The sequence below is a fragment of the Panthera tigris genome, chromosome B1, assembly GCF_018350195.1.
Source record: "Panthera tigris isolate Pti1 chromosome B1, P.tigris_Pti1_mat1.1, whole genome shotgun sequence".
NCBI classification, from domain to species: domain Eukaryota; kingdom Metazoa; phylum Chordata; class Mammalia; order Carnivora; family Felidae; genus Panthera; species Panthera tigris.
In genome coordinates, this window is record NC_056663.1 from 101774539 (window position 1) to 101801254 (window position 26716).

At 38.7% G+C, this 26716-nt stretch overlaps 1 protein-coding gene across 2 annotated transcripts in view; it reads left to right on the forward strand.

Annotated features, from left to right (window-relative positions):
- Nucleotides 1-26716, forward strand: part of TRPC3 (transient receptor potential cation channel subfamily C member 3) — a 72314-nt gene that overhangs the window by 2454 nt on the left and 43144 nt on the right. For both annotated transcript variants that reach the window (XM_042982686.1, XM_042982687.1), the window contains exons 2-3: nucleotides 15122-15893; nucleotides 22597-22785. In XM_042982686.1, the coding sequence (XP_042838620.1) occupies nucleotides 15122-15893; nucleotides 22597-22785 (961 nt within the window). The remainder of the gene's footprint in view (nucleotides 1-15121; nucleotides 15894-22596; nucleotides 22786-26716) is intronic.

Genomic DNA, 26716 nt, shown 5'->3' on the forward strand with positions numbered 1-26716 from the left:
GCAAGATTACCTCATTTTCAGTCTTAGCTATTAAATATCTGATGAAACTCCAAAAAGGTATATGAAGGTACTTCTCATGAGTTTCGATTCAAAAGCATTTCTTTTTTTTAAAGCTTATTTAAAAATAAATAAGGGAGAGAGAGAGAGAGAAAACGCATGAGCAGGGAGGGGCAGAGAGAGAAGGAGAGGGAGAGAATCCCATGTGGTTTGATGCATGAGTTTGATGTGGGGCTCAAACTCACAAACTGTGAGATCAAGATCTGAGCCAAAACCAAGAGTCGGACACTTAGCCGACTGAACCATCCAGGCGCCCCAGATTCAAAAACATTTCTTAAGCATTTGCATGTGCAAACTGCAGGTTAGGTATGGCAAGCCCCAAAGATGAGTATGACAATTTTTCTGCATTCAAAGAGTTTAAAATTTCATGAAGGAGAGATGGAAATGAAACTGGGCATGAGCTATTATGAATTAGAGTAAAATAAGCACCATAAAAACATACACACAAGGGTGGAACTATGAAGGATCAAGTGTAAAGGAGAGACCCACTATGTAAAGTCAGAAATCAAGGAAACCTTTATGGGCCTTAAAAGATAGGATAGGAGACAGAGACAAAATGATAAATTAATTGAAGCTCTCCCCTCAAAATGCTAGGCATGTCTGAGGAATATTAATTGAGTTTGGTTAGAACATAGAATATGTCGGGGCTCCTGGGTGGCTCAGTTGGTTAAGCATCTGACTTTGGCTCAGGTCAGGATCTCATGATTCGTGAGTTCAAGCCCCACGTCTGGCTCTGTGTTGATGGCTCAGAGCCTGGAGTCTGCTTCAGATTCTGTGTCTCCCGCTGCCTTTCTCTGTCCCTCCCCTGCTCACATTCTGTCTTTCAAAAATGAATAAACACTTAAAAAAATTTTTTTTAAAGAACATATAGGATGTGTACGTGAGCAGTGAGATTTAGCTGGATGCATTGGTTTGGGCATTAATATGAGGATCTTGCCAGGAGGAGGCAAAAGGGAGCCACTAATGATTACAAAGCAGCAGCAATTTGATTAAAGCCAGTCTGAGAGCAGAATGGATTGTAGTGGCAGTTGACAGAATGTGAATAAATAAATTAGGGGGCTACCATAACCGCTCAGGCTGAGATTAGGATCTGTAATAGTGTAGTACTGGGGCGATGGAAAGGGGGAGAGGCTGGAAGAGAGAATACACAGATAGAATCCATGGAAATAAGCAACTAACTGCCCACAAGGGTTTAAAGAGAAGGCAGGGTCAGAGATGACTTGGTGATTTTGACCTAGATAACTAAGATCATTGATGTCATTGTTGAAAAGAAAAGAACAAAGAGGGCCTGATTTTTCAGATAATTCTGCTAGAGGTGTCAAGCAGGAAGATGGAAATACAAGTTTAAAGCTTGAGAGAATTTGAGAATCTACTGGCTGATGGGAGTATATATTACCCAAAGAAAGTGTGGAGAGAGAAACAAAGAGAGCACTTGACTCCCTATTCTGAGGGAATTTTTGTTATTTAGAGAGTGGAGAGAAAGAGTAGCAAATAGAGGACACAGAAGAAGATGAAGGATAAGGTGGGGACTAAGGCAAGGCTGCTTAGAAAGAACAGTTTCAAGAAAAGGGAAGAATTGATTCACAGTTGGAAAGTACTTGATAAATCAAGAGAGAAATTTATGAGTCTCCTGTTATTTTTTTAAGTTTATTTATTTTGAGAGAAAGAGCATGAGCAGGGGAGGGGCAGAGAGAGAGAGAGAGAGAGAGAGAGAGAGAGAGAGAGATTGGGAGAGAGAGAGACAGAGAATCCCAAGCAGGCTCCTTGCTGTCAGTGCAGTGTCTGATACAGGGCTGGATCCCACAAACCGTAAAATCATGACCTGAGCTGAAATCAACAGACACTTAACCGACTGAGCCACCTAGGCACCTGATGAGTCTACTTTAAGAAAGAAGAATCGGGGCACCGCGGTGGCTTAGTTGGCTAAGTGTCCAACTTTGTCTCAGGTCATGATCATGGTTCATGGGTTCAAGACCTGTGTCGGGCTCTGTGTGGACAGCTCAGAGCCTGGAGCCTGCTTCGGATTCTGTGTCTCCTTCTCTCTCTGCCCCTCCCCCACAAATAAATAAACATTAAAAATATATTTTAAAAATATGGTTATCATTAATTAAATAGAAAGTTCAACATCAAATTACTTAATTATTCTTAAAAATACAATGAAGTTTAAAAAGGATTTTCCCAAGGCGCCTGGTGGCTCAGTCGGTTGAGCGTCCAACTTCAGCTCAGGTCATGATCTCGCGGTCCGTGAGTTCGAGCCCCACGTGGGGCTCTGTGCTGACAGCTCAGAGCCTGAAGCCTGCTTCAGATTCTGTGTCTCCCCCTTTCTTTGCCCCTCCCTTGCTCATCCTCTGTCTCTCTGTCTCTGTCTCTGTCTCTCTGTCTCTCTCAAAAATAAATACAAATTTCAAAAATTTTTAATAAAAGAAAGACAAATCAATTCTTGTTGAAATTAACATATGTGCACAAAATCATTAGATTTCTCAGTGGTGTTATCTTTAAAAAAGAAAGACTTCTAGAAAAGAAGATTCTGTTTAGTTTTTCTTCAGAGAAAGTGCTGCCAAAAGTGTGTCCCCACAAAAGCAGCAATTTGTGTTTATATAATACTTCATGCTGGAACTGGGAAGGGATCCCCTGTTCTTAGTGCCTGCCCTCCCTTGGGCCTGGTATCCCCACATTTAGAGCTCTCTATTTCTATTTCTGGAGATTTCACATCCTATCTTTATTACAGGGGTGAGGGTTGTCACTTGATCATATCTGTAAGGGGGTAGAAATCTGGGGAAAGTTTCTACCTACTCTGTATATAGACTTGCAGCCTAATCCCCCCATTTTGGGCTCCTGCCTCATCTCTACTTGTTGGGATTTCTTTTGCCTTCCATTTCTGGGCTTTTCTGGCATCAAGCAGAGTGGATAAGCTTGCTTCTTGTTATAGGCACTCTGGTTGGACCTTCCTTATCCCCACTAAATCATTTCCTTTTCTTCCAACTCATCTTTCCAACTTCATGCATTGTGTAGTTGGAGATGCTACAAATGACTTCCAGTTTCATGGAAGATGAAATTTGTGTTACTTTTCTTTGTTTTCCTTGATATTTAAGGGGGTAATTTTGGAGAGGAGAAAGGGGAAGAGAGGCCTTTGTTCCATCATCTTGAAACCAAATACCCCTATAATTGTGTTTTGTGTGTTTGTTTAAGCCCCAGTGAAAACTGTGTTATTAACAGGCCAAGACTGCAGAATGAAGAATATTCATCATGTCTGATTCTTATTGGGCAGATGGCATAGTTGGTAACCTATACAGTGTGATGTGAAGGTCATCTGAACTCCCCCACCTAAAGTCATCTTACCACACTTCCTGAATTTAACTAATATAGAATATTTTGAAAAAAAAAATAGAACTTTTGAGTTGCAAAGGATTTTATCTAACCCAGTCTTTTCTTTTACAAATTGAGAAACTGAAGCTGAAGTGTGACCTCTAATTCATAGCAGCCTCAGGTCATTTGAAATCTCTAGGCTCTTAGCACTGTGCTGTTCACACCTTGGCCTCCTTTGGGTTCAGCTTTTCTCTCTTCCCCAGAGAAATTTAAAAATGCATTTACTCCTGGGAGGAATGACACAGGACACTACTAATTAGTATTAATTCATTTATGAGATCCAATTAGTTCATCATTTCAATTTGACTGCTGATGGCCGATCAACTTGAGAAAGTTCGTAAGCTAAGTAGGAGGACTAAGAATGGAAACAAAAAGGAGGAAAGAATATCTCAAGATGTAATTGACCTCCTGCCAAATATCATTTATGGTTTTCTCTTTCTTATTATCAAAGTGGTGAGAGGATCCTAGACTAGGACTGGAGCATCATTTTATGGTGGAGTTAGAATTTTAGGGATTTTTTATTACTGCCCTAGGATAACAAATATCTGTCTGTTCTCTCCCCCCCCCCCCCCCAGTATTCTTAACCTTTGAGCTTTGCCTTTGCCTACAATCCCATAAATCCTTACCACATTTGACAGTACCACAAGAAATATAACGGGAGGAAGAAACCTGTTTTTATTGGGCTACTAGGCTCTTGGTAGGAAGGAATACTTTGAATTTCTTGCCTCAGGATTGAGATTGCCTCCTGGGGGGGGGGGGTGGTGGGTGGCATGCTCGGGTAATGGTGAATGGCTGCTTAGCAGTCTTCTGAGGCAGAAGGCTCTTTTCTTGACCAACAGTCTTCCTTATCAACACTACGCAGTAGAAGTCTGGCAGGGGAAACGGATTAGTGGTCTGTGCAGGGTGAGCATGTAGGAGTCTGGCCCCAGATAGAAGATCTGGAGTTGTGAACCATGGGTGGACAACCTCACACTTGTGCATATGGGGCTCAGCAGTGACTTTATGAGAATATTTAGGATTATGATAGTGTTTTGTCTTTAATTTAGCATCGAGGTCAGGGATGTTTGTCTAATGTTACCTAGTCATAAAAAAAATCCCCTATTAAAAAATAAAACTTTCCCTCTTTGCACTATTCAAATAATAGGTGACAGTATGAATTTGGTCTTAGACCTTTTTAAAAAATGAGGTTTAAGTGTCCACAAGTATATGACCCATTAAGGAAAGGGCATGGCAATGCTAATATTCTATACCAGTTTTGCATTTCTGATTGTGTTTTGTCAAATAGTACTGATGCATATGGGTTCTCTGCTGAAAAGTAGGTTGAGGGTGATGAGGCAGGAGCAAGCATCCAAAAAACTCAGATTTTTGACTTAGGATATAGATGATAGTGATAGAAAACCAGATCCCTTGCTTCTAGTAATATTAAAGGTCTATATATATATAATATATATTATTTATGTTTATGTTATATATATATATAAAGCTATATATAGAATAATAATAAATATAATATAATATAATATAATATAATATAATATAATACATCTAATAGCATCTAATATATTTAAATAGCCAAATATGAACTTCTCTTGGGTGAGTAGAAGTTTTTGATTTTATTATTGAGTTTGTTTTATCTCAATTCCTGTTCAATTATACATTGAATTCATTTGAATTCTAATTTCATTGTCATTTAATGTTCCTGAAATAATAAACATCAGTTTTAGAGAGTGTTGTGAAAGAGTTTATTTTTATAGATAAGCTTCTTTATTAGAGGTTATCAATTCTAAGTTTTATCCTTGGTGTGCCCCCATATTATCCTTACAAACATAATTTTAGTATCAAAATCAAGAGATGTGGAGTTCATCAGATACTTTTTGTGGTATCACTAAGAATTAAATGTGATAAAGCAGAAATCTGCTTTGAAAGAATAATTGTTTACTTTAACTTCTGATTATTATTTTGTATTATTCATGACTTTTTTTATAAGAAAATTATTCTAATTCTCCACCACTATTTCTGCACATTATCGTATGTGACCAAAGGTTTTCTTTAGCCTGGAGGAGAAGATTGTTTGTCCCCTGGGTATTCAGTCTTGGGGTTTAAGCACTCATGCATCTGTGCAGTCATGGCTCCAACAGATGGATACTCACCAGCCATGTACTAAAAGCCAGGCATTTATCTCTTTATAGATAAAGAAAGGCAGTCTCTCTCTTACAGATGTCACTGAAGAGCCAGGCACTGAAGAGCCAGGCATGAAAGCAGACAATCACAAAGCAAAGTGATAGTCAGTTTAACAGCTAACAGAGTTATACACAAAATATAGTTCCTGGAAGCAGAAGCATCTAAGTTCCAGAAGGCACATGCGTTTAGAAGTATTATCAAATCATGCAGGCAATGATTAGGGGTCTTCACCTCTGCCTGCACTGAACTTCTAGAGGAAGGAACACACTGTTAAATGGCCTTTTTGTTTTTCTGGTTTTAGCTGTTGAGGGGTCTGGCAAAGAGCTTTCATGAGAAGGATGACTGGGAAGGTGACAAAGAGAGGAGATTGGAGCTTCCCTCCTTAAATATACAACAGCTTCTTGTCTCTGACTTAGCGATTAGGGCATATACCCAAATTAGCATTGTCTAATAGATTTATTAAACTCATACCTAGAGTGTTCTGAATGTAGCACAGGCCAACAGAAACTGTCAGGAAATTAATTACTGTGGAGACCCAGATATCTCTCCAGATTTGTAAGTGCTGGAATTGCTACCTATTAATTTTTGCCTGCAATGAGAATCCTTAGAAGTGAAAGCTGTGCTTTCCTGTTTCTTAAATGGAGCTCCTCATCTTGTTGGTTTGGTTGCTACTGTGATAATATGTTATTGAGCTGTTTGTGATGTCAGTAGATGTGGGCTCAGCAGTAGGCGGTGTGGGGCCTGGGACTGCCCGTAGCCCTGGACCCTGTCTACCAAACAGTTGAACAGATGGGGCTGCCTTCCTCTAGCCTTGAGTACTGGTGCCCTTGGGGGCTACTGAAGTTCAGAGTATCTCCCACTCCACTTCTTGCCCTCTACAAAGACGTATATTAAGAGATTTTCAAAACGTGTTTTTGGTGACACTATTGAGGCTGTTTGTGAGACTCCCTTTCCTCCTTGCTAGCACACTCTCTCATAAACCATGCTATGTAGATGTTGAGTGTCTCCGGAGGCAGGACATTGACTGACAGCTGCCTGCTTGCCAGGGGGACTATGGGGTTTGTCTACTTTTTGACTTTTCATCTCTGGCTTTCTTGTCCTTTGTCAGTGCCTGCTGCTTCCCGCCCTCATCATCACTTCCAATTATCACCACCCCCGACACTGTAACATGGTGGTTGCTCTCTAACACTTTTCCTCCCTCTCTGAGCTTTTCTCACTACTTATCTTCTGTGGCTCCTTCTGCTCTTCTTGGCCTTCACAGAATTACAGACTGGATCCTGGCTGGTTGGCACATTCACTTTCTTCAGTGTGGTGAACTGCTTAGTCGAAACAACTTGGGTGTTATTCTCATTGCTTTGGCTCACATTGATGGTGTTATTACTCTGCTTGCTTCCTTGCTAGATGGATTGAGTAGTTGACTGTTTCTTTATTTCAGTAAAGGATTTGACTTCTTTAATAATGTCCATTTGTTGATGAGTGCTAAAGAGATTGTGATTCAATCCGAAGAGCAATTTTTGAAGCTGTTCTTTATAGAACCCAAATGTTCCCAAACATAAGCTAAGCATACATTTTAATAACGTTATTTTGATTTGCAACCTTTATTCATCTTTTTCTTATTCCCTGGAGACAGCATGGTAGAGAATAAAAAGCCTGGGAGAGGACCTCTGAGCTCTCTTCTTCTAATTCTTTATCCTTTAGTGACCTTGAGGAAGTTACTCACCATTCTGTCTGAATCTCTTTGTCTATAGACTTTGTATCAATTGGGCAGAAATGTGAGTAGGCCTAAGGATAGAAACAAAAAGAACAGCCTTTTGTTTGTTTTAGAAGTGTAGGTGTAGCAGGGTCAAGAAACCAGAACAACTTGGATGAGCAGCTCCTATAATCTACCTGTAACAGGTCTTTCCCTTGAGTCTCCTACCTGCTGACCAGGAGAGGAAAAAAAAATGAACCAATTGTCCAATGTGTGGTTTAAATTAGTTTTTTTAAATTTTGTTTTTGTTTTTGTTTTTGTTTTGCTTGCTAAACAGATACTTATTCTCATTCCACAAGTGAATTAAGCAATCAATAAATTAATTAAGTTAATTAAGCAATTAAGCAGTTATGTGAGTTAACAAGAGGGAAGACTTGCCCTAAATTATCACAGGGATTAAGTCAACTAACAGTGTCTCCTTGTGCCCTGAGTTTATTTCTAAGGGACATTTTCTTACTAATTCTTCCCCCCAATCTCTACAAGGGGACATAGTCTCTTTATGGTTTATGTATACACTCCTAGTTGAGGGCATTCTGTAGAGATGCTGTGAAGCCAATGTCATTGATCCTAGTTTGATATTATAAAGTGGTTTTTCTTTTTAATAAATAGCCTCTCACTTGGATAAAATAACTCAGAATCTCAAACAGCCACCCTCCTGCTTCCTCTGTAGCACCTGGGCACCGGGAAAGGGAGCTTATGTGTTCCCTTGAGGAAAGAAAGAGTTGTCTAATGCTTCTGGTCTCTGGGCGATGTTCATTGTCTGCTCGGGTGCTGCTTGTCAGTGAAAATAACTTGATCTTGGTAACTTGCCTTTGTTATAACCCAGATATGCTCCTTGGTGTATATGGTTTCAGTTCAGCTCCCATGAGCTACAGAGCTCTAAAAGAGCTTACAGCACTAGTGGTGTCCTAGTCTGGGAGCAGGCTCTCTGGTTCTCAGTGCCAGGTTGCACCACAGGGGAACTGAGGGTAGCTTGAGAAAGCCCACACCATTCCCTACTTAATCAGGCTGGGCTGTCCCAGATCTCCTGCCCTCAGTGGTTCTTCACTTTCTTGGATCCACATCTTAACTTTTCCTTCCCCTCTATTATTTCTTTCTTCTGTCAGGACAGGAAGTATCATAGCTTTGCTGTCAAAAGTGGGAGAGCTATCTTGTCTGCCTGATGAGAGCATTCTCTGATCAGGTTCCTTCAAAACTAATTAGAGAAATAAAGGAACGGAGAAAATCCTTCCTCAAGACAATTTCTCTTTTTCCTAAATTCTGCATGAAACTCCTCTCTTTTTCCTGCAAAAAGCTGAAAATTACCTTGATATTTCTCTTTGCACTCCTCTAAAATTTGTGCTCTTTACTTCTTCCCTAAACGTAGGCACCTAACTCTAACCACTCACACCCCTCCCCCTCCTCTGCTATCCCCGCAGTAAGGTCAACCAGGGCGAAGACACTGTTTTTGGAAAGACGAAAGAGAAAAGCACCTTGCTAATATTTCCAAAAATACCCTTGATGGTATAGAAATACCCTTGATAATATAGAAATAAGCATGATAATATGTTTATAGGACAGTGAAGAATGAATCTGAGGAGCAGGGAAAACAAGGTTGACTAGTCAGCATCCTTGAAAGTCAACTGGAGAATTCTATTTTGTTTGCTGTTCTTGTCTAAGAGAAGTGTGAGAGTAAAAGCAGAGTTTAAAAAGAGCAAGATGCTGGGATGGCTGTGGCGTACAAGGAAGAAAATCAAGAGCAGCATGTGGTACTGGAAAGAATCTAGAGTCAGACAGACCTCAAGTTGAAGCCCAGATCTGCATTTTTCTATGTATATTACCATGGGCAATTTTTCTAAATCTCAGTTTTCTTATCTATGAAAGGGAAATAATACCTGCTTCATAACATTGTTATGAGAATTAAATATGATGGCATACAAAAAACATATATATATATATATGCACGTATGGTATATGTATGTGTATATGTACATATATACACATACATATACCATACGTGTGTGTGTGTGTGTATATATATATATATATATATGTATATATATATATATCAAGTACCCAGTAAAGTTTAGTAGTAGCCTTCCCTCATGCCATCTCTGTTGGAAAGCTGTTGTAATAATCCAAATATGATTGGTTAAAGATCTGGAAGATGGTGCTGGCAATGAGAATTGGAAGGGAGGGTCCAGTACATTATCTAGTGACCCACAGGGGGTAAGTACTCAATAAATATCAAAGGAAAAGCTTCAGAACTCTGAGAACATCAAGATGGTGAGTCACAGATGACCTTAAAATTGCTAAACCTGAATAACCAGCCTGAGATGCAAATGTTAGGAGGGCGTGCTGGTTAAGGGAGAGGGTGAGGTGGGACATTTTAGAGTGACCAGGGGATACATAATTATACATATGGGATATGAGGTCAAAGGAGAGGACAGAGCCTGGAAGGAGATTTGAAAACTCAGTGGAACAGATATTTATTGAGTACTTACTCCCTATGGGTCACTAGATAATGAGAAATAAAGCATGACCTGACCATCCAAGAATATGTGCACATATGAGGGAGTATTAATACTTTATTTTTTAAAAAAGAATTAATATAACCATACAATAGCTTTAAAACACATGGTACATAGGATAATTCATTTTATATCCATGTGAGAAATCATTTAGGAGGAAGGGAAAGACTGTACCAAAAATCTGGGGTAGAATAGTGATGGTCACTGAGAACTTTTAAATCTAAACTAAATTACTAGATTTCCTGAGCAAAAGAAAGAAAGAAAAAAAGAAAGAAAGAAAGAAAGAAAGAAAGAAAGAAAGAAAGAAAGAAAGAAAGAAAGAAAGAAAGAAAGAAGAAGAAAAAAAGGCAAGGGTTATATACAGTTTATATATTACTAGAGTAGAGGAAGCAAACTCATCTGGAGAGAGAGGCCTATTAATACACAATTCTAGGATGACTATAGTAAATGGATACAATAATGGACAACCTCTTTAACCTGTTAAATGTAGTTTTGAAGAAGGCCTAGTAGTAACCTTTTAAAAATATAAATCCTTGAAACAAGCAAGGGCATGACATTAAATGGTCACTGGTGAGGCATTTTACAGGCTTCTTATTTACTGTGATTCATGTGACTTGCTTCCTGGACATGAAATGTTACATGTTAGTAAAACATAGGGAACCTAAATGCATGTAAGGTCATTTGTCCCTCAGGCTCCACTGCTCACATGTGTTGTTTCAGCTTTGCTTTTGGCAGGGCCAGTGTGACAGATGTTTAAAAGGCCTCATAGTCTGGGGTCATTGATCCAGGATAATGTCATTGTTTTTATGTTTTTAGGTTCCCAACCTTTACTGTGCATAAGAATTGCAAAGAATACTCATTTAAAATATATATTCCAGAGCCACGCCCCTGAAAGATTCTGATTTAGTTCATCTAAAATGAGGCCTAACAATCTGCATTTTAATAGGAGCTCCAAGTGATCCTGGGGTGGGTGGCCCTCACTTAGAGAAACACTGTTTGAAGTCAGATGAGTTGATGTCAAAGTTATGCAACCTGAGGAGTATTACTTGTATTTTTGCCTCTGAATGGAATGGAGCAAAGGGTTGCCTTTGGGTACACCAAAATATTTTTTAGAAAGAACTTTTTATTTGCTTAAGTGTTTGGAGAAGTAACAAGAACCCAAATTTCTTTCATAAAGGATGAAAAAATTTTTTTTTCCTTAAGATGTATTGTCACCGTCTTACTCAGCGTGGGCTATCAACAAAGTACTATAGACTGGGTGGCTTAAACAACAGAAGTGTTTTTTTTTTTGTTTTTTTTTTTCTCATGGTTCTGGAAGTTGGCAGTCCAAGATCATGGTGCCAGTATGGTCACGTTCTAGTGAGAGTTCTCTCTTCCTGGCTTGAGGTGGGGAGAGAGTGAGGGAAGGAAAGAATGTGAGAGCTCTCTGTTTCTTCTTCTTCTGCTTCTGCTTCTGCTTCTGCTTCTTCTTTAATGTTTATGAGAGAGAGAGAGAGAGGCAGAGAGAGAGAGAGGTACACAGAATCCGAAGCAGGCTCCAGGCTCCGAGCTGTCAGCACAGAGCCTGACATGGGGTCCAAACCCACAAACTGTGAGATCATGACCTGAACCAAAGTCAAAGCCTTAACCAAGTGAGTCATCCAGGCAACCCTCTCTGTTATTTCTTCCTACAAGGTCACTGATCCCATCATGAGGACTCTGCCCTCATAATCTCATCTAATCATAATTACCTTCCAAACCTCCCAAAGGCCTCATCCCCAAATGACATCACACTGGGGTTCGAGCTTAAACATATGGATTTATGTGAGGACACAATTCAGTCCATAGCAGTCAGATATTACCAGCCATCCCTATCAGCCTGAGCTTGCACAGGGACTTGTAAAGCATCTGGTTTAGGTCAGTGGCACTCCAATGCTTTTACAAGAAAGAAGGCCCTGCACAATGTACCCTTGCAGTGCTGAATGAGTCAGGCCATTGGGTGGGGATCCAAAGGTAAGAAATGTCTGGAAAAATGATTTTAGTGTTAGTATTACTAAAGTGAAGCATTCTCTTCCATTCACCCACATTTCTTCCTTATTTCTCATGCTAGAGGAGATGCCCTGTCAAAACTAGCTGCGATTGGAGCCATGTTTATGAATTGTGGATGAGTTGCATTCAATGTGGCTCATACCATTCTATCATTCCAGATTAATGAAGCTTGTCTTAATACTGTAAGAAAAGTTAAAAAAAGAAAGAAAGAAAGATACTTGCTATGTGGATTTACCATGAAGTAGCATTAGATCAGCTCTTTTATTTTGAAATAGCCGTATAATTTGTTCTAATTCAGAAATATGACTTCACACTTAACTTAGTGTTAGAATGTTTTAAAGACAACATCAAAATGACTCATGTGACTTGTGTTGTATAGTACTAAAATCCCACGTTTCAGCTCAAATATACAATATGGAGATACTGGTTCCTAAAGAGGCAGAAATTCTAAGAAAAAAACTTTCAAGTACTAAGCAATGCAAAGAAAAATTCATTGAAGAATCATATTCTGGTATTTTCACATCAACTCTTTGGGGAGAAAAGGTGGGGTTTTTATAAGTGATTTTCTTTTTAGATAGCAATCACTAAATAAAGAGACCTTTCCATTAAGAGGTAGCACTTTAATAATGAGTTTATTTCCCCAACGATAACCTGAGTAGAGATTGGAATTCTTCAGACATATATACTCTGCATATATATTCTGTATTATAGAAAATGTCAATATATTGTCATTGGTAAGCACAGAATTCATCTTTTATACCGTATGGAGATTCTAGACATTTGAAGAGTTCCAGTTTGTAGCTTCATAGTATAAATATTAACCCAATGAAGTCAGTACCATTAATAGTAATCAAACATACTCAACTACTACAATGACAGTTTTTACAAGATTTGTTTAAAACCTTGTCATAGTTTGATCTTGAAACAAAGTTTTCTTCCATGCAGTTCAGTGAATGCTATTTCCCAGTTCTTGTCCACCTAAAAATCATCATCATACCAACACACACAGACACACACATATATACACACACAACACCCCCACACCCAGCTTTGCACTTCCTTGTCTCCTACACACACACCACACACTCACAACCTCACTCTGCATGCTACCCTACACAACATACATCCATATCCCACTAATATGGCATTTATTTAGCTTCAGAAAGATTATAATGCAATGGTTGCCAATATGTACATTTACTTAAAAATTTTTGTCAACTAAGGGGTTAAAATAAACATCTAAAAATGAATTTTATTTTTTAGTAAAAATATTCAAACTGTGGTTAAAACTATTCAAAAAGTGCAGAAGGGTATAAGTGAAAAGCAAAAATCTCCCTTCCCCTATGGCTCCTCAGTTCCACTGCTCAGAGCCCAGTATAACTATAGTTAAAAGCCTCTCGTATTGCTTTCTAGAAATTGCTACAAATACATATATATGTATGTACATACATATGTATACGTAAATGTGTAAATTTATAAAGGTGTATATATAAAAATGCTATATTTATTTAATTTTTAAAAGTTGATCACCTGACACTAGTTGTGCAGTTAGAATGGCGTGCCAGTCATAGCCCTCTTGCCCTTGGAGTTAACAAGACTCTCCGGACCTCTTTGGATATGTCACCTGTGTAGTCCCAGGTTTGCCTGGCACATTCCTTTGGTCTCCATATGGGAAACATCTGCTGGTGCCTTCTGTGTTTCTCTCTTGGTTTGAGGCCGGCAGAAGTGAGAATTGAGTAGGGGCTGGTAGATGCCTCTGAGTTCTCCTGTTCCCTAAAGTCCACCCCCAGACTCCCAGGGAGAATAGAGTCTTCGCTAGTTTTCAACCCCTGACTCTGTGAATACTGTTTTATCAATGGTGGAAAGTATTTCTGGAATATATGTTATAGAAAGAAATCCTTTTTTCCCAAGCCATTCACTTTTAACTTGTCATTCTTATTTGCCTTAAAAGTGGATAATGTGGAAAGAGTTTTAACTGGTACTTTTGGTGCAACTCATACAGAAAACAAAAATTACAGATATTTTAAAGGAAGTCGATCATAAGAATTTCAGTCAGCAAGAATGTTAGAGCTGGGTAAAGATGTAAATTTGTACTTAGAATAATAGCCACTGAAACATTAAAAGTAATCACAATGTTAAAAATTATATTGTTTATTTAGCATAATTTTTCAGAGACTTGGAACTTCTAAAAAAGATTTTTGTTTATGTGCTCATGAGAAAACTCTGAAGCACTTTGTAAATTTCCATTTTACACCTGGAGTAAGGAAGTCTGAAGAAATGAATTTACCCAGCATCACAGAAATCACAATGTGAACTTCAGTCACTGTACACATCAATTAATGAGATCATTTTCATAGTGCAACTAAGTCTCAACAAATGTGGTTGGTATTTGGATTTTGTACACATTGTTCTGGATATACTATTAGTGCCCAGTTGCTTTATTCATAAAATAATAGTAGTGATTTTGAAACCATGAATCATACCATATCCTTTTAGTTCAAACAGGCAATTATATAGTATTGGTAATTAACGGCTCTTATTACAAAGTCACAGCCGTTTTCAACAAAATAAGTTTTAGATTGATGCTTTAATTTTATAATTGCTAAATCTTGCCTGTGTCATTGAAAAAAATGAATCTTGTTTTTTTTTTTTCGGGGGGGGGTGGGGACAGGATACCCTTAAGAGAAAAAGATAACAAAGATCCTGAAAGATCCTTGGCCTAAATACTAGGCTTTTATTCCCCTGTCAATTATTTTATTTAGTTAAAAATATGCAATGACTTGAGAGGATTCTTCTGGCCTAATTCTTGAAAAATTTACTTTCTTTAGCCTTAAAGTCTAGTGCTTTGGTGCCAAGAACCTGCTAGGCCTTCATTTTCAAGACTTTTAGGACCAGTACGGTTATTTATACAAGGTCCAATGAGTTCCACCTGTACCAGGGTCTCAAGGGAGGCACAGATGTCTGGAAATTGTTTATATTATTATTTCTTCTGAATGCCATGTTCTACTGAACAGGAACCCTCGTTGTGATAGGCTGCCAACTCCTCTCTGGGTTCAAGCAGCCCATATTAGGTACAGGTGTAAATTTCAGGTGCGTTGCTTAGCAACTGACCGAGCTGCCCGCAGGTCACAGGTCTGCTGTAGGTGCTGTGTACTTGAGAAGGGCGAGGTATGAGGAGGAAGCACTATGCCCTAATAGTCTACAGTTGTTTTTCATTGCTGCTGATTAGGTCCATGGAGGGAAGCCCATCTCTGAGGCGCAAGACAGTGATGCGGGAGAAGGGCCGGCGCCAGGCCGTCCGGGGCCCTGCTTTCATGTTCAATGACCGGGGTACCAGCCTCACAGCCGAGGAAGAGCGCTTCCTCGACGCTGCCGAGTACGGCAACATTCCCGTGGTGCGCAAGATGCTGGAGGAGTCCAAGACGTTGAACGTCAACTGCGTGGACTACATGGGCCAGAACGCGCTGCAGCTGGCCGTGGGTAACGAGCACCTGGAGGTGACAGAGCTGCTGCTCAAGAAGGAAAACCTGGCGCGAATCGGCGACGCCCTGCTGCTTGCCATCAGCAAGGGCTACGTGCGCATAGTGGAAGCTATCCTCAACCACCCCGGCTTCGCAGCCAGCAAACGCCTGACCCTGAGCCCCTGTGAGCAGGAGCTGCAGGACGACGACTTCTATGCTTACGACGAGGACGGCACACGCTTCTCTCCCGACATCACGCCCATCATCCTGGCGGCGCACTGCCAGAAGTACGAGGTGGTGCATATGCTACTGATGAAGGGTGCCAGGATCGAGCGGCCACACGACTATTTTTGCAAGTGCGGAGATTGCATGGAGAAGCAGAGGCACGACTCTTTCAGCCACTCACGCTCGAGGATCAATGCCTACAAGGGGCTGGCCAGCCCAGCGTACCTGTCCTTGTCTAGCGAGGACCCAGTGCTCACCGCCTTGGAGCTCAGCAATGAGTTGGCCAAGCTGGCCAACATAGAGAAGGAGTTCAAGGTAAGCTCTGTGCTCCACCCTGGCGACCCTGCATGCTCATCCACTTCCTGGCTGCTGCCAGATGGCTTCCATAGTCTGCTCTGGAATCAGTTTTGCCCAGTGGATTTAAAATCACAAGGGACTGGGATGTCATTCGGAAATGACCGATGATTTCCACCTCTAAACATGGTGCCGTGATAAATTTGCTTTGGGGATGGGTATATACTGGATCTAAGAGCTATACTTATGGTGCTGCTCTGTGTGAATGAGCATTAAGTGGAACGCAAGACTTCTCCCCTTTGATTAGAGGAGGAATTTGGTGTGACTTTTTTCCTCCCCCATCCTTCCTCTTTTATAGTTAGTGGTATGGTGCCACATGACACTGAAGTGATATTGGTTTTGCATGTACTGTTTATTGGCCCAAACATCTGTATATGCCTTTAGGTAGAAAGTCAGAAGACTAATGTGGAATATGATTAAAATAATTTTATTAATATGACAAAAATGTCTCTCCTGAAATCCACAAATGTATATTCAGAGTGGTGAGCCATAGACCTCAGGTCAACCCAGAAATACAAGGATAGCAAAGTGTTTTGCATTAACAGATTTTTTTTTTTTAATGAATGAGCCTTTTTTCTGAACATTGTTTCTAGTTAAGTGGTATTATTTTTTATAAAAAATTAATGATAGGATATTTTAATCTTTTATTCAATTACTACATCCTCCTATGGGTTTTGGACGGTTCTACCTATTAAATCTGGGGCACAAGGAGATTTCATGGTTCTGGTGAAAGCGTGTTTTTCAGCAGGTTCTTGTCTCCCGTTGTCCACCTAAGAAGATTATTGCAGACATCAATTCCTTAAATTATTTTCTGGATGCTGAGTTAATCTTCTTTGTAGCGTGGTGTCAGATCACAGAAAGTGATTATTCTGTCTTTCAGATCTTATTACAGTTTTTCATACTTACGTGAGGTTTACACAAATGCAACTAGCAATATAATTCAAGTTAAGGGGTTGCAAGAAAATGGTTTAGGACAAAGAAATGAGCTATTAAGCCATGAAAGGACATGGAGGAAACTTAAATGCATATCATTAAGTGAAAGAAGCCAATCTGAAAAGGCTACATACTATATGATTCCAACTATATGACATTCTGGTAAAGGCAAAACTGTGGAGACAGTAACAAGATCAGTGTTGCTAGGGGTTAGTGGAGAGGAGGAATAAATAAGTGGAGTACAGAGGATTTTTAGGGCAGTGAAAATAATCTGTATGATACTGTGGTGATGGATACATGTCATTATACATTTATCCAAACTGATAGCATGTACAATTCCAAGACAGAACGCTAATATGAACTATGGACTTTGTATGATTATAATGTGTCCATGAAGATCTATCAATTATAAGACATGTACCACTTTGGTGAGAGATTGGATAATGTGGGAGGCTGTGCATGTTTGGGGCAGAGCACATATGGGAACTCTCTGTACCTTCCTCCTAATTTTATTGTGAACCTAAACCTGCTCTAAAACAAAAATGTTTTTTTAAAAAAAGATGTTAAAAAATGGTAGGAAAGTTTTGCATGTTTTTTTTGTTTGTATGTTTCCTTTTCCATACACACCGAATTACCTAATCATAAACCCTCATCTTGTCCTGGTGGATCTCTGACCTTAAGTATAATTTTGTTATTCCATTAAAAATTTTTCTGATATAAAAGCTACACATTTATTATACAAATTTTGGAAAATGTGGAAAAATTAAAAAATATCACCTTATATTTACTCTTTGAAGAGATTCATTATATGATATTTGAAAAGATGAATTTCCTTGGAGTCAAAATGACTTATTCTTTTAGACAGAACTCAGAGAAAATGGTAAATTTCAAATTCTGTTTAGAGAAAATAGAAAAGCATCAAGGTTAAATAGTTGTAAATACCACTATTTTGACAAAGTAATAAAAAATGAAATTCTAAATTTATTAGCCACTATTTCAAATCTCATCAAAACCTTGTGGGGTTTTTTTGTTTTTGTTTTTTTGTTTTGTTTTTGTTTTTTGCATTTTGCTTGATATATATTGAAGATCTGTAAAAGAGATTCTACAAAAGGGAATTTTTTCTAATATTTTGCTTTAATAATTTCTAAAAGAGGCTAGTGTTTGCAATTCTGTGTAGAGAAGTCATCTTCGTGAAGTGATAGTTAAAAAATTTGTTGTTCATATTTTTTCCTGAAGCTGGCTAGGTCTGTATTGATGATACTTTGAATCTCCTTTACCCTGACTTAAAGAGTCACCTCTGATAACCTTTCAAATGTGGGAAAATGTTACAAGAGGCAAAAAGAGGAGAAAATACTACTGAGTTAAAGAGGGCATCCATGAAGCTACCAAGTGTCTAAGGATCTGCAAAGATCATCTCAATCTCACAGTTCCTTTTTCTGATCTATACAGAAAGTACTCGTGTAGCATAACCCTCTCTGACCCTGAATATAGATGGTTCCTCAGAAGTTACAGTTTCTAAGGACGACAAGTCTTCCTCCAGACTAAAGGTTGCTTTTCTTTCCTGTTCCTGCCTGTCCTTGTTATTCCTTTAGTACCTGCTTTCCTTTCATCTCTGTGCCCTCTCATCCCACGCTCCTGTCCATCAGTCAGGGCTTTAGACAGACAGAGAAAATAGTGCTTTCACGGTGCTGACCCAGAGACTCAGCTTGGAAAGGGCAGTGGAAGTGAAGCTCATTTCTGAGGCAAACAGATAACCTGATTTGCCCTATGTTCACTGTATTCTTTCCATAGAGAAAGAGTTCAAAATATGAGATCAAATACTAGCCTTGAAATGAAAAAATAATATGTTCCCTAGTGAAAAAGGTGATTTTTTTTTCCTTTTTAGACACCTGTATCTATTTTCTTATCAATGGCCTGTAAGATCTAGCATCTCACCCCTCAAATCGCCATCACTTAGGTGCATCCGAGAAGGTTCTTAGCCAGTGTGCAGTTTCCAAAGTTCTTTGCAGAATGCAGGAGGCATGGTGCCGAAAACATATGAAGGTCATTACCCCCAAGAGGTTGAAAATTCTAGGATATAGATTTAGATAAATTAATGGAGGACGGCTTGGTGACAGGTTATTAAGGAAATAGTTTGGATGTGTAAATGATGTCTGAAGCTATTCTGAGAAACAGAATATTGGACAGAATGGACTCTAGGTCTAATCCTCCAAATGTCAGTGGCAAGGAAGCTAGTCATTTATTAAGCTGTGAGAATGCAAAGTGAAATTTCTTAATTCTGAGTCAATAATGCACTTTATTTTTTTTAAAAAGAGGGCATTTGCCTTCCTTGTGCCTCAGTTTTCTTCTCTTTAAATTAGAAAAGCAATTTTAATTTACATCATAGTAGGGCTGTGAGGAAGAGGTAAATAAATATAACCAAAATCACTACAGCAAAAAGCAGGATGATACTCTAGGAGTCAGCTGGTTGTATAGACCTCTTATTTTACAAATGAAAAAACAAAAGCTATAGCCAGGGACCCATCTGCTAAGCCTAGATTTAGGTGCCTTGGGTCCCAGACCTAGATATTCTATCTAATGTGCTGTACCTGATAACATGGATGTATTTTTATAGTACCTCATGTGTACCATGCTCTAAGCAATTAATCCTCCTAGCAGCAATATTAGGTTGGCTTATTCTCATCAGAGAAGCTAAGTAAATCCCACAGGATCCTACAGCTAGTAAGTGGTGGAAGAAGTATTTGAACCCAGTAAATCTGGCTTCAGATTTCTGCTTTTAAGCACTACACTAGCCTGCTCCTTTTGTTATTAGGGAAAGGATCTGATAGAACCAAGCCTGCTTAGAGTTGAATTTCAATTTTTGTTTTATTTCAAAAAAAATTTTAAAGTTTATCCATTTTTTTTCAGAGACAGAGACAGAATGTGAGGTGGGGAGGGGCAGAGAGAGAGGGAGACCCAGAATCTGAAGCAGGCTGCAGGCTCTGAGCTGTCAGCACAGAGCCTGACATGAGGCTCCAACTCATGAACTGCAAGATCATGACCTGAGCTGAAGTCAGACACTTAACTGACTGATCTACCCAGGCGCCCCTCAATTGTTCTTTTAAGGATAAAAAGGGATTGAGATGATAACTACAAACATTAAAATAAGTTGCTGAAATCTGTGGACAGGCTGCCACAGGGACCAAGCATCATTGTTTTTCCCCTGGCTTGAGCAGGTCCTCAGGGTTTTGAGTTCCCGCTCTGTAAAGAAAGTAGCAGGGCCATCTGGTAACTTTGTGGAGAGCTATGGTATTGGAAGAGTGGCATGATGAACATGATTAAGCAAAACTAAGAGAAAATTACTAGAAAATGCAGATCAGACAAATGGTCTGAGTTGTGAAGGAACATGAGACAGGCCCTCGTGGTAGAACTAAAATAGTCACCTTGTGGTGCAGAGCAGACTGTTGCTAGTTTCCTTTGCAACTGAGAAAAGCTGTCTTTAGCTGGAGCTCTCCATCTTTCCCTGGGAGCCCCACATATATTGATAAAGTGGTATCCCATGACCACAATAAAAGAAATTCTCATTATCTCCAGCTGTGATTATTTTCCGCACTTGGGCAATACACTTCTTCGAGCAGGAAATGTTTACATTGTTAGGAAGACAAAGTGTTGTTTTTGCAACTTGTATGATTACCAGTTTTTGTTTCTTCACTGATGTTTCAGTGGATGTGAACAAACCACACGACTTTAAGATGAGACAATTTATAGATTATGATTTAAAAAAAAATTAATGTTTATTTTTGACAGAGAGAGGGAGACAGAGGATCCCAAGTGGGCTCTGTGCTGACAGAGAGACACGCAGGCCTCCGACCCAGAAAGTATGAATTAGAACTGAGATCGTGACCTGAGCCAAAGTCAGGTACTTAACTGACTGAGCCACCCAGGCACCCCAGATTATGATTTTTAAAAACAATGAGTTATGGTTTATGTATTACTACAGAAGCAGTTATTAAGTTTCTTCAAGCATTGAAATAGTCTCTCTTTTTTCTATCAGTGAAGAAATGGTCATCCAATGTTGCTCCAAATCTTACAGAACAGTCTGAACTGAAGAGTAACATGAGGAAATTTCATCTAAAAAAAAAAATGTGTTAAAAGGGAAGCTTTATATGGAAACAGACATGGATTTAATACTTCTGGGTGCTATAATAAAATATTTCATTAGTCTTTCAGGAATGAAAGTCAGATGGATATTTAACTGACATTCTGCATAGAAACCAGAGACTGAATGTTTTATTAATTTTATCAGTTGCATGGTACCAACTTGAATGGAAACCAAAGATTGAAGTTTTATTCATTTTATTCTCTTATTAGGGGAAAAGGATTAACTGTAACTGTTCCTTATCTGAATTTCTGATATCTGAAATGGAAACTATTATAGTCTATGTAGCCTTTAAACAGTCTTTCTTCTTTTAGTTGGTGATGTGATTTTTGCCCATGAAATCAATTGTGTATTTGAGGGAAAAAATTCAAATTCTTCATGTCTTTTTTTTTTTCAGTAGGATTTTGGGAAGCCCAGAAATACTGCTATGCTAAGATTACTTAGTTATTAGACATTTACAGTATCTCAGAACATATTGAAGAATTCTATTTTCCTCAAGTGTGCCAAATTAAATTATCATCTGGTTAACTTTCTTAATGGGCTAAAACTTAGTGAAAGCCATAGAGGTGGAACTGGGGTTTCTGAAAGTAAGATGCTTTCCCAAGAGATGGTCATTGATACCTTGACTGGAACCAAGGGGCCAGAAATAGAACTCCATTCAGAAGGTAACAGGAAATGCTGCCAAGTGACTTCCTTATACCAGTCCATGGCGCTATATAAATATGCTAATGAAATTAAAGATTCACAGATTATTTTTAGCAAGGTGTTAGTTCCAGTGGCCTGGAAATTTTCTCTCAGGTATTGGTATTCTGCAACCCTTGAGAATTCAATTACATATAATCAGACATTTCTCTCCTTCCAGTTCTGCAGGACATGATAATGTGCCCTTCAGACAAACAAGGAAAAATACCTCCTCTCCAGGTTGGCTCCTGTCCATCTCTTTACATTCACTATAAATCAGTCGTCCTCAGATGTAAATGTGTATCAGAAACACATGGAGAGCGTGTTTACACAGATTGCTGAGCTCTTTCTTCAGTTTCTAAATAGGAACATCTGAGATGGGGTCAGAGAATTGACATTGCTCACACATGTCCAGGTGCTCTTGCCGCCGCTGGTTTGAGGATTACGCTTTGAGAAGCTGTGTCCCCAGCAAGGCAAGGGATGGTATAAACTGAACAAATGATTTTCACATATAGTCCATCTTCTGTATCAGATTGCCGCCTTAGAAAATTTACCATTTAAACCAATTTTCATAACAGGAATTGTTTTGTTTCAGCTTTAAGGAAACTATTGTTTATCTGCATAAGAGAGCTCGAAGTCTTTTTGATCCTTTGCTCTGTCAGCATTAGCATTTAGCCAACATCTCTTAATACAAGCCAGGGACCAACGTGCATACCATTCACAGAGCTGTCTGATATGGTTGGGCGGGTTGCGGAAGGTATTGGCTAAGAGGGTGTATGGGGGCAAATCCGGCCTGTATCTAACCGACAATTCTACCCAGAAGAAGGGACCTTTTTTTGTAATTCGCAAAAACTCTAAATACTTTTCATTGAATTAAAACAAACTCCTTGAATTTAAACCTCTCATTCTTAGAATGACTACCGGAAGCTCTCCATGCAATGTAAAGACTTTGTAGTGGGTGTGCTGGATCTTTGCCGAGACTCAGAAGAGGTAGAAGCCATTCTGAATGGAGATCTGGAATCAGCAGAGCCCCTAGAGGTACACAGGCATAAAGCTTCACTGAGTCGTGTCAAACTTGCTATTAAGTATGAAGTCAAAAAGGTAAGTGGCCTACTTTTATCCAGCACCATATCAACTATGCCATAATCCCAGGAAATTTTTTTAAATAATAAAAATAAATGTTACTGATAATAGATTTTTTTTTTCTTCATGAAAGAGATTGAGTGAAATGTGGTAAAGTTGTGAGTCAAATATCTAGCTTCTGTGATCCTTTCCACTTTTTGTCTGCTGCAAGACCTTGAATAAGTCATAAACCTTCTCTAAACTTCAATTTTCTCCTATAAAAGGAGGATCATACCTCTTACCCGTCTCAGGGTTTTGATGCAATTTCAGTGGATTAAGACATGCAAAAGAATTTTGTGAACCACTCGTAATGCAATTAAAAATAATAAAATGTTATTTGTATACATTTTTGTAAGGCACTGTTACACTGTCATGCTAATCCTTGTGACAAGCCTATGTTATCCAATTCCCCTATAATAGGTAAAATAGATGATGAGATTTCTTTTCTACAAGGAAACTGAGGTTTGCCAAACTTAAATGTTATGTCTAAGGTCACACAGCTGTGAATACCAGAAATAAGATTTATGATTACTTTTTTACTCTGGTATTTCAAATAAACTTAAGTGTATGTATTTGCTGCTTGTATGGGGCTTTTAAATAATCCATGAAAATTGTAGCTATGATGTTTTACTGTAATAAAAATCTCAGTTATCTAGAATCTAACAGCTTTTATATATTAGATAAATAATTATACAGACACACACACACATATATATGTTGTATTTTAAGAGAACTGATAAATCACCAAAAGTAAGCTGTTAACAGGAATAGATCTGATTTTATGAACTGGTTAATCATGTATCACTGAATGTTCTGTCCTCTGTGCATGGTGCTTAAGAGGGCAGGCCCTGGAGCCAGTTTGCAGGGGTTCAAGTCCTGAGTTAACCACGTGTTCCCTATGTGACCATGGGATAGTCACCCAACCAGGCCAAGCCTCAGTCTTCTTATTAGTGAAGTAGGGACCACAATAGCAACTACGTTTTCGGTTGTTTGATGATTATAAGAGCTAATGCACGTAATTAGCACAGGTATAGTACATGGTGATTATTCAACATGTATGAGCTAGTAACATCTCTACATTATGAAAATTCATTCTCAGGATGATGACTCTTAAGCAAGTTTAGCTTTAGTCATCAAACACAAATTTCATGTTCATTGTGTTTGTTCCAGTCCATTGTAGCAGACTATAGCCAATTTAGGCCGAAAGTAAGGGATATGAGGAGACTCACAGATTCACCGGGGGAGGTGGAAGAACAAGCTTATCTAAGCTGTGCTTCCGGAAACCTTACTCAGAACCAGGCCCAGAACTCAGGTCTGCACATGTGCCTCTGACCTGTGGAACCTAGGCATGTACTGGCACCCTAGCAGTAAGTGAGCATGAGGAGATCTTTCTCTCTTTCCTTTTCTCTGTGTGTGTGTGCACACTCCACAAAGTGGAGAACTTCCACATCTAGTGTTCACAAGGTTTTAGCCAGCTATTAACCACAGATCTCTCCTCAACTTAAAAAGACAGGGAAATGTGAAGATTCTTAGTTAATACTGATGTAAAATAACTTTTCAAGGAATTATCAGTTAAAAGTAAATTGGCTCGACTGCCTTCCTCCTAGAGCATTTCTTTCTTTTTTTTTTTTTTAGTTTTTATTTTTAATTCCAGTTAACACACAGTGTTATATTAGCTCCAGTGTATAATTTAGGGATTCAACACTTACGTACAACACCCACTTATGCTTATGAGGAGTGCCCTCTTTAATCCCCATCACCTATTTTAACCATCCCCCCCACCCTCCCCTCTGGTGAACATCAGTTCTCTATAGTTAAGAGTTTGTTTTTTGGTTTTCCTCTCTCTCTTTTTTCCCTTTGCTTGTTTGTTTTGTCTCTTAAACTCCACATATGAATGAAATCATTTGGTATTTGTCTTTCTCTAGAGAATTCTTGCTAGTTGAGGTTTTGCTATATTGAAGGAAAAAAGATAATACTGAATAAGATTAATATTAAACCATTTTTAGAAAACTGTCTGGACATTTATTCACAAATCTTAAAGTACACATCTCTTTTCTTTAGCACCTGAGAGGAGAAAATTGATTTCAGTTGTCACTGGTTCTTTATCATTGCTTTGAAAGTGTCATATTAGCAGAGACAGCTCATCTGTAGATGGGCTTCTTTGAACCAAACTGTCTTGAGACAGTGAATGTCTTCCTGGCATGTTAATTTTAAATAAATTGATGTATAGCTTATTATGTATGAGGTGTCATTAATAATAAATTTGCTATCAGTCAGCTACTGCCAGGAAACAACAAAAAGTGCATTTGAAACTGAAAGGATATTTAGGGCTTTGCAGGTATTTCTGGGTTCATTTGTTTTGTGATATAAAGGGAGTATTGATTCAACTTTTTGACTTAGAAGCTTCACTCAATTAATGTATACAAAAATTTATTCTAGAATGTCCCCCAAAGCCCCACTTCTCCCTTTCTTTTTCTCTCTCCAAGATGTCCTTCATTCTTCACTCAACATTTACATGTCTCCATTTAGCAAAGAGAAAAGATGCCCATCCCTGCTGGTGCTTCCTTTTTCCTTTATCTCATTTCTGGTTCCTAAGTAAAACCACTTCTTGGGTTACAATGATGTGTGAACCCTACTGACACTGAGGTAGTCTACAGCTACATGCAAGGCATTGGGATTTCAAAATATATGTTATGTTTTTCCCTCTTGATAACATAATAAATTTATATTCAAATCAACTCATAATTCCACCAAGGAAACTAGTTTTTTGTAACAGCTGTTTCCCATAAGAGACTCAAAGTCTCTTTTGCTATGTGCTCAAGATCTCCTCCCAGCTCTGGGTCTGGGATTACTGGCTTCTTTCTGGCCTCATAGTTCCCAGAGCTCAGTCTTCCCTGGGAATCACACCACGAGGTTACCCAGGCCTTAGAGAGCTCGATGGCAGTTAGTCAAGAAAATGAAAATATGGAAGACCTGAATGGGAGAGATCTGAACATGAATTTAATATTTATGGGAGAAAGAACTTTCTAATATGAAAGCAGTTGAAGAAATAACAAAGCAAAAGTGTAAACAATTTAACCACATACAACTTAAAACCTCTGTACACAGAAAGATCATAAAAAAGAGCAAAGTGAGAAAGGTATAATTTCTCAATTCTGACTTGTCAAGGATTGATAATCTACAAAGAGCTCATACAAATTTTTAAGAAAAATTTCTAGAGCCCTATAGAAAAATAAGCAAAGGGCATGAATAGGCAATTCACAGAAAATTTAAATGGATAGCAAGCCTATTTAAAAATTTTAAACTCTCGGGGCGCCTGGGTGGCTCAGTCGGTTGGGCGGCCGACTTCGGCTCAGGTCATGATCTCGCGGTCCGTGAGTTCGAGCCCCGCGTCGGGCTCTGCGCTGACAGCTCAGAGCCTGGAGCCTGTTTCAGATTCTGTGTCTCCCTCTCTCTGACCCTCCCCCATTCATGCTTTGTCTCTCTCTGTCTCAAAAATAAAATAAATAAATGTTAAAAAAAAATTAAAAATTTTAAACCCTCTAGTAATAAATGCATCCTAATATACAAATACCATTTCCCCTCTCTCAAATTATTAAAGAATAGAAAATTCATACTCTCAATTCTTTTGGTGAAATGGGCAATCTTATGCAACTAGTGGGGAGCAAATAATAATGTGTTCTCTATCAGGGAATGGATTTATAGATCATTCATCTCAGAATCATTTCTGAGGAGTTTCTAAGGTAAATAATAAAACTGGAAAGATAGTAAATTTTATTACTGTTTGTAGAGCTACCCATGTTACTCTACAAAAGAGAATGGAATAGATCAAAAGATGAAATTTTTTGAAATGAGTACAAGAAAATTAACTTTTAGACAAAAATGTCATTTTCCCGTTTGAATAATGGAT